Raw genomic sequence first — 11,404 nt, 5'->3', positions numbered from 1 at the left:
CAACATATCAATCAATCAATCAATCGTATTTATTGAGCGCTTACTGTGTGCAGAGCACTGTCCTAAGCGCTTGGGAAGTACAAGTTGGCAACATAGAGAGACAGTCCCTACCCAACAGCGGGCTCACAGTCTAAAAGGGGGAGACGGAGAACAAAACCAAACATACTAACAAAATAAAATAAAATAATATAGAGACAGTCCCTACCCAACAACGGGCTCCCAGTGCAGAAGGGGGAGAATAAGAAATGATGGTATTTGTTAAGCACTTACTATGGGCCAAGCACTGCTCTAAGCGCTGGGGGTAAATAATAATAATAATGGCATTTATTAAGCGCTTACTATGTGCAAAGCACTGTTCTAAGCGCTGGGGGTAAATAATAATAACAATAATAATAATGGCATTTATTAAGTGCTTACTATGTGCAAAGCACTGTTCTATGCACTGGGGGTGAATAATAATAATAATGGCATTTATTAAGCGCTTACTATGTGCAAAGCACTGTTCTAAGCGCTGGGGTGAATAATAATAATAATGGCATTTATTAAGCGCTTACTATGTGCAAAGCACTGTTCTAAGCGCTGGGGGTAAATAATAATAATGGCATTTATGAAGCGCTTACTATGTGCAAAGCACTGTTCTAAGCGCTGGGCTAAATAATAATAATAATGGCATTTATTAAGCGCTCACTATGTGCAAAGCACTGTTCTAAGCGCTGGGGGTGAATAATACTAATGATGGCATTTATGAAGTGCTTACTATGTGCAAAGCACTGTTCTAAGCGCTGGGGGTAAATAATACTAATAATGACATTCATTAAGCGCTTATTATGTGCAAAGCACTGTTCTAAGCGCTGGGGGTAAATAATACTAATAATGGCATTTATTAAGCGCTTATTATGTGCAAAGCACTGTTCTTAGCGCTGGGGAGGTTACAAGGTAATCAGGCTGTCCCACGTGGGGCTCACAGTCTTCATCCCCATTTTCCAGGTGAGGTTACCGAGGCCCAGAGAAGTGAAGCGACTTGCCCAGAGTCACACAGCTGATCGGAGAAGCAGCGTGGCTCAGTGGCAAGAGCCCGGGCTTTGGAGTCAGAGGTCATGGGTTCGAATCCCGGCTCCGTCACTAGTCAGCTGGGTGACTCTGGGCGAGTCACTTGCCTTCTCTGTGCCTCAGTTATCTCATCTGTAAAATGGGGGTGAAGACTGTGAGCCCCACGTGGGACAACCCGATTACCTTGTGTCTACCCCAGCGCTTAGAACAGTGCTTGGCGCATAGTAAGCGCTTAATAAATGCCATTATTATTATTATTATTATCCTTCTACAGCCCAGGCCTCACCCTCCGCTCCTCTGCCGCTAATCTCCTCACCGTTAGGCCTCGTTCTCGCCTGTCCCGCCATCGACCCCCGGGCCTGGAATGCCCTCCCTCCCTCTGCCCATCCGCCAAGCTAGCTCTCTTCCTCCCTTCAAGGCCCTGCTGAGAGCTCACCTCCTCCAGGAGGCCTTCCCACACTGAGCCCCTTCCTTCCTCTCCCCCTCGTCCCCCTCTCCATCCCCCCATCTTACCTCCTTCCCTTCCCCACAGCACCTGTATATATGTATATATGTTTGTACATATTTATTACTCTATTTTACTTGTACATACCTATTCTATTTATTTTATTTTGTTAGTACGTTTAGTTTTGTTCTCTGCCTCCCCCTTTTAGACTGTGAGCCCACTGTTGGGTAGGGACTGTCTATATGTTGCCAACTTGGACTTCCCAAGCGCTTAGTCCAGTGCTCTGCACACAGTAAGCGCTCAATAAATACGATTGATTGATTGATTGGCGGGGGCGGGATTAGAACCCACGACCTCCGACTCCCAAGGCCGGGCTGTTGCTTCTCTGAGTCGTCTTTGGGGCCGGGCCCCGGGCTGGGGTTCATTACCACCGAGGTGTCGCGCTCGTTAAACCGCTCGGCTTGTTTGATGTCGCCGCCGACCGAGGTGGGGAAATAGGGGAGGGAGGAGGAGGGAAGAGAAGAAAGGTGGGGACGAGGAAAGAGGAGAGACCTCGACCTCCCCTCCCTCCACTTCCCTCTCAGGGCCCGGCGCTCTCCGTCCCTATAAAACACCTTTTATTAACGCTTTAGCGTCCGGCCGTTGCCCCGGTGTTTATGGCCGCGCCTAATAGAGGCCCATATTCACCCGGGATGGGGATGGGAATGGGGCTGGGAATGGAGCTGGGGGTAGGGATGGAGCTGGGGATGGGAATGGAGCTGGGGATCAATCAATCAATATCAATCGTATTTATCTACAGATAAATATTATATCTGTAATAAAGTACATATAATACATAATAATAATGCTAGTACATAATAAAGTGCATAAAGTACATATTTATTACTCTATTTGTACATATCTATTCTATTTATTTTATTTTGTTAGTATGTTTGGTTTTGTTCTCTGTCTCCCCATTTTAGACTGTGAGCCCACTGTTGGGTAGGGACTGTCTCTATAGGTTGCCAACGTGTACTTCCCAAGCGCTTAGTACAGTGCTCTGCACATAGTAAGCGCTCAATAAATACGGTTGATGATGATGATGATTTATTGAGCGCTTACTGTGTACAGAGCACTGCACTATGCGCTTGGGAAGTACAAGCTGGCAACATATAGAGACAGTCCCTACCCAACAGTGGGCCCACAGTCTAAAAGGGGGAGACAGAGAACAAAACCAAACATACTAACAAAATAAAATAAATAGAATAGATACGTACAAGTAAAATAAATAGAGTAATAAATATCAATCAATCGTATTTATTGAGCGCTTACTGTGTGCAGAGCACTGTACTAAGTGCTTGGGATGTCCAAGCTGGCAACGTATAGAGACAGTCCCTACCCAACAGTGGGCTCACAGTGTAAAAGGGGGAGACAGAGAACAAAACTAAACATACTAATAAAATAAATAGAATAGATATGTACGAGTAAAATAAATAAATAGAGTAATAAATATGTGCAAACATATATACAAATACACAGGGATGGAAATGGGGCTGGGGATGGAGCTGGAAATGGGGATGGGGATGGAGCTGGGGATAATAATAATAATCGTGATAGCATTTATTAAGCGCTTACTATGTGCGAAGCACTGTTCTAAGCGCTGGGGAGGTTAACAACGTGATCAGGTTGTCCCACGGGGGGCTCATAGTCTTCATCCCCATTTTACAGATGAAGTAACTGAGGCCCAGAGAAGTGAAGTGACTTGCCCAAAGTCACACAGCTGATAAGTGGTGGAGCCGGGATTTGAACCCATGACCTCTGACTCCAAAGCCCGGGCTCTTTCCACTGAGCCACGCTGCTTCTCTATGGGAGGGGGGGTGGAGCTGGGGATGAGGCTGGAGAGGGCTTACTGGAGCGGGCGGGGGTCCCTCCGCTCCTCCCGGCCTAGTCCGCGCCCACGGGAGGGTCTCCCAAAGTCACGCTCTGAAGGAGATTGGCATGAGAGCATCTTTTAGACTGTGATCCCACTGTTGGGTAGGGACTGTATCTATATGTTGCCAGCTTGTACTTCCCAAGCGCTTAGTACAGTGCTCTGCACACAGTAAGCGCTCAATAAATACGATTGATTGATTGATTGATTGAGGAGGTGAGCCTTGGGTGCGCCTGGGGTTCGGGGTGAGAAAGCGCTACAGTAAATCCATCCACTTTCGGAACTCGGGGCGTCCTCTCTACTGTCTGGCGCCCGGTGGGGCGGCGTGGGCTCCCCCAGGGTCCGAAGAGCCCGGGGTGCCAGGAGAAAAAGAGCCTGGGGTCGGCCGGGCCGCTCCCTGCCCCCGGACCCCTGGGCAAAACCTGACTTTCTTCGGATTAAGGCGCTCCTACATCTGATGATAGCATTTATTGAGCACTTACTATGTGCAAAGCACTGTTCTAAGTGCTGGGGAGGTTACAAGGTGATCACGTTGTCCCTCAGGGGGCTCACAGTCTTAATCCTCATTTTACAGATGAGCTAACTGAGGCCCAGAGAAGTGAAGTGACATGCCCAAAGTCACACATCTGACAATTGGCAGAGCCGGGATTTGAACCCACGACCTCTGACTCCAAAGCCCGGGCTCTTTCCACTGAGCCACGCTGCTTCTCCTCCCACTCCGTAGTTCCGAGGAGTTGAGATGGAGAAGGAAATTCGGGCATCTTCCTAAAACAATCAATCAATCGTATTTATTGAGCGCTTCCTGTGTGCAGAGCACTGTACTAAGCGCTTGGGAAGTACAAGTTGGCATCATATAGAGACAGTCCCTACCCAACAGTGGGCTCACAGTCTAAAAGGGGGAAAACAGGCTGCCACGGAGACCGAAGTCGGGTTAAGAGGTCCACCAGTATTATCTTCGTCCCGCTGGAAATCCCGGGCTCTTTAGGTTTGGAGAGCCCCAGCCGGGGCCCTCATTCATTCAATCGTATTTATTGAGCGCTTACTGTGTGCAGAGCACTGTACTAAACGCTTGGGAAGCCCTCCTTCCTCCTGGGGTTTCCTGACGTGAACCACACGCGAACACACATAAACATTCATGTACATTCTTAAATATGTTCGCGTTTACAAATATGAACAAAATTGCAGAGGCACATCCATATATGCACAATAAATCCCGTACAGTGTGAATGCTTACGGCACACACATTTATACTTTATGTACCATACAAATATCACACACACACACACACACACACACACACACACACACACACACACACACACACACACACACACACACACCCCGCTCCATTTGCACAATACATTAGAAAAGCCCTATAGAGGCAATTGTTTGGAACAAATGATCTTTCGAGGTCCCTCCCAACGCCTTCATTCTGAATCTGTGATTGACGCTGACATGTTTATGTGCATTTAGGCACATCCACGGTCGTAATTCCGTTTTCGTTCGTATACATGCAGGGTGATGCGTTTGTGTACGCGTAAGACTTGTATACCATGGATACATAAATTGCAGACAGACACGTTCATTCCTGAACGGAATAAGAACAGGAGCCTGGCGTTAGTTATATCGGTCCAGATCTTTCTTTCCCCGGAATGGTTTTGGCATCTCGGCTGCCTGTCGTGCTGTCGTTTCCCAAGTCTCCGATCTATTCGGGACAAGGGGATGGGGGTTAAAAGAAATTATTTCTTGAGTCCGTCTGTCATTTCACGAAAGACTGGATTTGGGAGTCGACCCTCAACCCCCGAGTGCGTTGGGCCGCGGCGGGAGTGCAGAAGTCGGACGGAAGGACGGACAAACGGACCGACTCGCCGAGGCAACCACCAGTCAAGAGTGGCCAGATGCCTGCTCCGCTTTCAGAAAACTTTTATTTATTAGTTAGTCACGAGCATAAATATCTGACTTTGCAAACCTGTTCTGCGGGGAAAGTGGTCATACAGATTTGAGGTAGGAAAAAAGAAAAAGAACATCACAGATAAACCCGACCGCAGGCACTTCTTTAGGTAGTTAAATACATAAAAACTTTTCAACGACACGGAAAAAAGTTTTTATTTACAAAAACAAATCAAACTTTTCCCTCTGAATGCGGTAAGGAAGTGCGGGGACCAATCTGTAAAAATGAACCGGCGTCGACAACAACGAAGACGTCGCAGAGGAGCGGGCTTCGTAGCAGGATCCGCTTCCTCTGACTTCTCTAGGAAGATGGGCAGAGTGTTTATCTTATTGCAGTTCACTACGGATTCGGGAGGGAAGGGAAGAGGAACGAAGCCGGATCGGGAGACTCCGTCTCGGCCGAAGGGAAGGGAGAGAAAGGCACTGGGAATGGGATAGGGGGTGGAGGGGCTTGGGAGCAGGCTAAGGAACTCCAAGCCAAATCATTCCCGATCCTCGAGAGGATCATTCCCTATCCCTATCCTCCCGCTCCCATTCGGCTCCTCGCCGGGCGGGCCACCCCCGAGCCGCCTTCTCCCACCCCTTCTCCCCGACGGAGCGATCGAGATATATACACGTACATCTATATATATATATATAATTTTATCTCTCTCTCGGCGCATTTAAAAACAAAAATTAAATGACATTGCACGTGATCAGAGTGTGCTGTGGGCTAACTCCCAGCCTGAAGAGTGCTCAACAAAACGGTAATAAAATTAGAAATAAAACGATAACAACGACATCGAATGTGACTTTCCCCCACTGGTCCTGGGGTCTGGGATGGGTTTTTGGTTTTGTTTTTTTTTTTTAAAGAAACTGTCCGCTCCTCTCTCCACTGCTTCTTTTTTTCACTGATTTAGTTCCAGAGCCCAAACTTGCTGGGGCCAGCCCGTCCGTCCTTTAATCTTTTTCTCTCCGTGACCCAGAGGATGGGGATAGGCTTCGCTCTGCTGCGGGGATGGGGGCAGAAAGGAAGAAAAAAAACCAGAGAGACAAAAGTTTAAACCTGCGCTTGGACATCATTCCCGCGATGGATCGGATCCCAACGGGAATAACTGCTCCGGGGCTGGACCTAAGGGCCCGGATTTCTGTTTGTTCCTCTTGCAAACAGGGTCATAAATTTGGCTTTATTCGCCGCGATCTAGAGGGCGGGAGCGCTTGAGGCCTCAGGCCGGGGTGGACACGGCTTCTCGCTTAGGGATAAATCTCCCCCTTTTAGACTGTGAGCCCACTGTTGGGTAGGGACTATATATGTTGCCAATTTGTACTTCCCAAGCGCTTAGTACAGTGCTCTGCACATAGTAAGCGCTCAATAAATACGATTGATGATGATGACGACCCCAGAATGACCAGTCCTGCCCCCCACCAAGGCCAGAGCCCCTCGCCTTAGCTCTCCTTTCCACAGCCAGCATTTGCTGCTCCCTCAACTCTGGCAGCTGGGTGGGTGTCCCCAGCAGAGAGAAATTGGGGAGGATCTCTGAGAAACAGAGAAGCAGCGTGGCTCAATGTTAAGAGCTCATTTATTACTCTATTTATTTATTTATTTTACCTGTACATGTCTATTCTATTTATTTTATTTTGTTAGTATGTTTGGTTTTGTTCTCTGTCTCCCCCTTTTAGACTGCGAGCCCACTGTTGGGTAGGGACTGTCTCTATATGTTGCCAGCTTGTACTTCCCAAGCGCTTAGTCCAGTGCTCTGCACACAGTAAGCGCTCAATAAATACGATTGATTGATTGAAAGAGCCCGGGCTTGGGAGTCAGAGGTCATGGGTTCAAATCCCGGCTCCGCCACTTGTCAGCTGTGTGACTTTGGGCAAGTCACTTCACTTCTCTGGGCCTCCGTTCCCTCATCTGTAAAATGGGGATGAACACTGAAATGGGGACAACCTGATTACCTTGTATTTCCCCCAGAGCTTAGAACAGTGCTTGGCACATAGTAAGCGCTTAATAAATGCCATCATTATTATGTGTGTGTGTGTCTGCTGGAGGCGAAGAAAGAAATGGTCCCAGTTTCCGAACAGAACCTGGCATCTCGGAGGCCTTCCCAGAATGAGCCCCTTTTTTCCCTCTCCTCCTCCCCATCCCCCCCCGCCCTACCTCCTTCCCCTCCCCGCAGCACTTGTATATATATTTGTACAGATTTATTACTCTCTTTATTTTACTTGTACATATTTACTATTCTATTTATTTTGTTAATGATGTGGATATGGCTTTAATTCTGTTTGTTCTGACGATTTTGACACCTATCTACGTGTTTTGTTTTGTTGTTTGTCTCCCCTTGCTAGACTGTGAGCCCGTTGTTGGGTAGGGACCGTCTCTCTATGTTGCCGACTTGGGCTTCCCAAGCGCTTAGTACAGTGCTGCACATACAGTTAGCGCTCAATAAATACGAATGAATGAATGAATCTCTGCTCGGGGGCACGTAGCGTTTGGATCCAACCGTTATCCAACCACGGCGGCCCCCAGACTCAGAGGGGTGTGTGTGTGTGTGTGCCTTTGTGTGTAGGAAGCAGCATGGCCCAGTGGCTAGAGCACGGGCCTGAGAGGCAGAAGGTCATGAGTTCTAATCCCGGCTCCGCCGTTTGCCTGCTGTGTGGCCTTGTGCCTCAGTGACTTCTCTGGGTCTCAGTTACCTCGTCTGTAAAAATGGGGATTGAGACCGTGAGCCCCGGGTGGGACAGGGATTGTGTCCAACCCGATTTGCTTGGATTCAGTCATTCGTTCAATCGTATTTATTGAACGCTTACTGGTGTGCAGAGCACCGGACTAAGCCCTTGGGAAGTACAAATTGGCAACAAATCAAGACGGTCCCTTCCCAACAACGGGCTCACAGTCTAGAATCAAATCTAGCGTTTGGATCCGCCCCAACGCTTAATGCAGTGCCCGGCACACAGTAACCGCCTAACGAATAGCACAATTGTTACGATCGTGTGCGGGGGACGGGCACCGTCTCTGTGGAAAGAGCCCGGGCATGGCAGTCAGAGGTCATGGGTTCTAATCCCGACTCCTTCACTTGTCAGCTGTGTGACTTTGGGTAAGTCACTTAAACATCTCTGGGCCTCCGTTCCCTCATCTGGAAAACGGGGATGAAGACTGTGGGCCCCACGTGGAACAACCTGATCACCTAGCATCCGCCCCCCCCCGCCCCTCCCAGTGCTTAGAACCGTGCTTGGCACATGGTAAGCGCTTAACAGATACCACCGTTATTATTCCTCCAGCGCTTAGAACCGTGCTTGGCACATGGTAAGCGCTTAAAAAATACCGCCGTTATTATTCCACCAACGCTCAGAACCGTGCTTGGCACATGGTAAGCGCTTAATAGATACCACCGTTATTTTTCCCCCAGCGATTAGAACCGTGCTTGGCACATAGTAAGCGCTTAACTGTGAGCCCGCTGTTGGGTAGGGACTGTCTCTCTATATTGCCAACTTGTACTTCCCAAGCGCTTAGTCCAGTGGTCTGCACACAGTAAGCGCTCAATCAATACGATCGAATGAGTGAATGAACAGAGACCACCGTTATTATTCCCCCAGCTCTTAGGAGGGTGGTTCTTCGCCCGTAGTAAGGGCTTACTGTGATTACTCTAGACTGTGAGTCCGTGGTTGGGTCGGGACCGTCTCCCTATGTTGCCGACTTGCTCAGCGCAGTGCTCTGCACGCAGGAAGGGTTGAAGAAATACGACTGAACGAGACTGTGAGCCCACTGTTGGGTAGGGACTGTCTCTCTATATTGCCAACTTGTACTTCCCAAGCGCTTAGTCCAGTGTTCTGCACACAGTAAGCGCTCCATAAATACGACTGAATGAGTGAATGAACAGAGACCACCGTTATTATTCCCCCAGCTCTTAAAAGGGTGGTTCTTCTCCCATAGTAAGCGCTTACTGTTATTATTCTAGACTGTGAGCCCGAACGAGACCGTGAGCCCACTGTTGGGTAGGGACAGTCTCTCTATGTTGCCAACTTGGACTTCCCAAACGCTCAGTCCAGTGCTCTGCACTCAGTAAGCGCTCAATCAATACGATCGAATGAGTGAATGAACAGAGGCCACCGTTATTATTCCCCCAGCTCTTAGGAGGGTGGTTCGTCGCCCGTAGTAAGCGCTTACTGTGATTATTCTAGACTGTGAGCCCGTGGTTAGGTCGGAACCGTCTTACTATGTTGCCGACTTGCTCAGCGCAGTGCTTCGCACACAGGAAGGGTTGAAGAAATACGACTGAACGAGACTGTGAGCCCATTATTGGGTAGCGACTGTCTCTCTATGCTGCCAACTTGCACTTCCCAAGCGCTCAGTCATCATCATCATCATCATCAATCGTATTTATTGAGCGCTTACTATGTGCAGAGCACTGTACTAAGCGCTTGGGAAGTACAAATTGGCAACATACAGAGACAGTCCAGTGCTCTGCACACAGTAAGCGCTCAATCAATACGACCGAATGAGTGAATGAACAGAGACCACCGTTACTATTCCCCCAGCTCTTAGGAGGGTGGCTCTTCGCCCGTAGTAAGCGCTTACTGTTATTACTCTAGACCGTGAGCCCGTGGTTGGGTCGGGACCGTCCCCCTATGTTGCCGCAGTGCAGGAAGGATTGAAGAAATACCACTGAACGAGACTGTGAGCCCATTATTGGCTCTTTTCGACTGGGAGCCCACTGTTGGGTAGGGACCGTCTCTCTATGTTGCCAATTTGTACTTTCCAAGCGCTTGGTCCAGTGCTCTGCACATCGTAAGCGCTCGATAAATGCGATTGATGGTGATTGGGTAGGGACCGTCTCTCTATGTTGCCAACTTGGACTTCCCAAGCGTGCTCTGCACGCAGTAAGCGCTCCATCAATACGATTGATTGATTGATCATTTAAGGGGGCCCAAGGGGCCTGGCTTTGTCCGCCGTCACTCACCGGCTCTCTCTTCCTCTTGCCGTCCCGTCCGCCGTCCGGCTTCTTCAGCTCCGCCTTGAAGCCCTCGGGGTCCCCGGCCTGGGCGTCCTTGGCCAGGACGTCCATCAGGTAGGCGATGTAGCTGGTGGCCAGGCGCAGGGTCTTGATCTTGGACAGCTTGGTGTCGGCGGGCACGTTGGGGATGCACTCCCGCAGCTCGGCGAAGGCGCTGTTGATGCTCTCGGTGCGGCGCCGCTCCTTCTTGGGCCCGGGGCCTTTCCTCCGGCCCAGGCGGCCGCCCAGGGCCTCCAGGCGGCCGGGCCCGGGACCCCCAGGGCCGTAGGCGGAGGAGGAGGGGGAGGAGGAGGAGGAGGAGGAAGGGGCGGCGGGCCCCCCGGGGAAAGCCACCCCCGCCTCCCCGGGGCCCAGCACCCAGCTCGGGAAGTAAGGCCGGTCCTGGTGGCAGCGGGAGGCCGGCGCGAAGAGGAACGGGTCGTGGAGCATCGGGGCCGCGGCGCCGTTGTGGTGGTGGTGGTGGTGGTGGTGGTGGTGGTGGTAGCTCCCCACCAGGTTCATGGCGACCCCCGACCCCCTACCACCGCGGCGCCATCCGCAGCCCCCCGCCGCCGCCGCCGCCCCCGCCGGTGGGCGGCCCGCTCCGGCTCCCCGGAGGACAGCCAGGAGGAGGCGGCGGCGGCGGCGGCGGCGACTACCCCGGCCACCACCACCACCACCACGGCGACGGGGCCCCCCGGGCCCGCTTTAACCCTTCCGCAGCCTCCCTCCCCGCCCCGCTTTATAGAGGGACGAGGCCTGGAGGGAGAGAGGGGGGCGGGGCCGCAGGGCGGGGGGAGGGGGGAGTGGGGGGGACCACCCCGCTTGGGGCGCCGCTTTGGGCGCCACTGTGCTCTCGGCCTCCGGCGGGAGGAGGGGGAGGGAGGGGCGGGAGGGACGGGAGGAGGGCCCAGCCCGCCCGGGGAAGGGCGATCGATCAATCAATCAATCAATCAATCAATTGTATTTATTGAGCGCTTACTATGTGCAGAGCACTGTACTAAGCGCTTGGGAAGTACAAATTGGCATCACATAGAGACAGTCCCTACCCAACAGTGGGCTCACAGTCTAAAAGGGGGA

General features: G+C 51.0%; 1 protein-coding gene across 1 annotated transcript; it reads right to left on the bottom strand.

Annotated features, from left to right (window-relative positions):
- Positions 1-6,005: 6,005 nt before the first annotated feature.
- HAND1 (heart and neural crest derivatives expressed 1) lies at positions 6,006-10,846 on the bottom strand. Its single transcript, XM_038740382.1, has 2 exons — positions 10,292-10,846; positions 6,006-6,343 (listed from the first exon to the last, which is right to left on the bottom strand). The coding sequence occupies exons 1-2, from the start codon at positions 10,844-10,846 to the stop codon at positions 6,242-6,244; spliced, it is 657 nt and encodes a 218-aa protein (XP_038596310.1). The 3' UTR covers positions 6,006-6,241.
- Positions 10,847-11,404: the final 558 nt, after the last annotated feature.

This window comes from Tachyglossus aculeatus, chromosome X1 (genome assembly GCF_015852505.1).
Source record: "Tachyglossus aculeatus isolate mTacAcu1 chromosome X1, mTacAcu1.pri, whole genome shotgun sequence".
Taxonomy (NCBI): Eukaryota; Metazoa; Chordata; class Mammalia; order Monotremata; family Tachyglossidae; genus Tachyglossus; species Tachyglossus aculeatus.
Note: the sequence above shows the minus strand (reverse complement) of the source record. Positions and strands in the feature narration are given on the sequence as shown.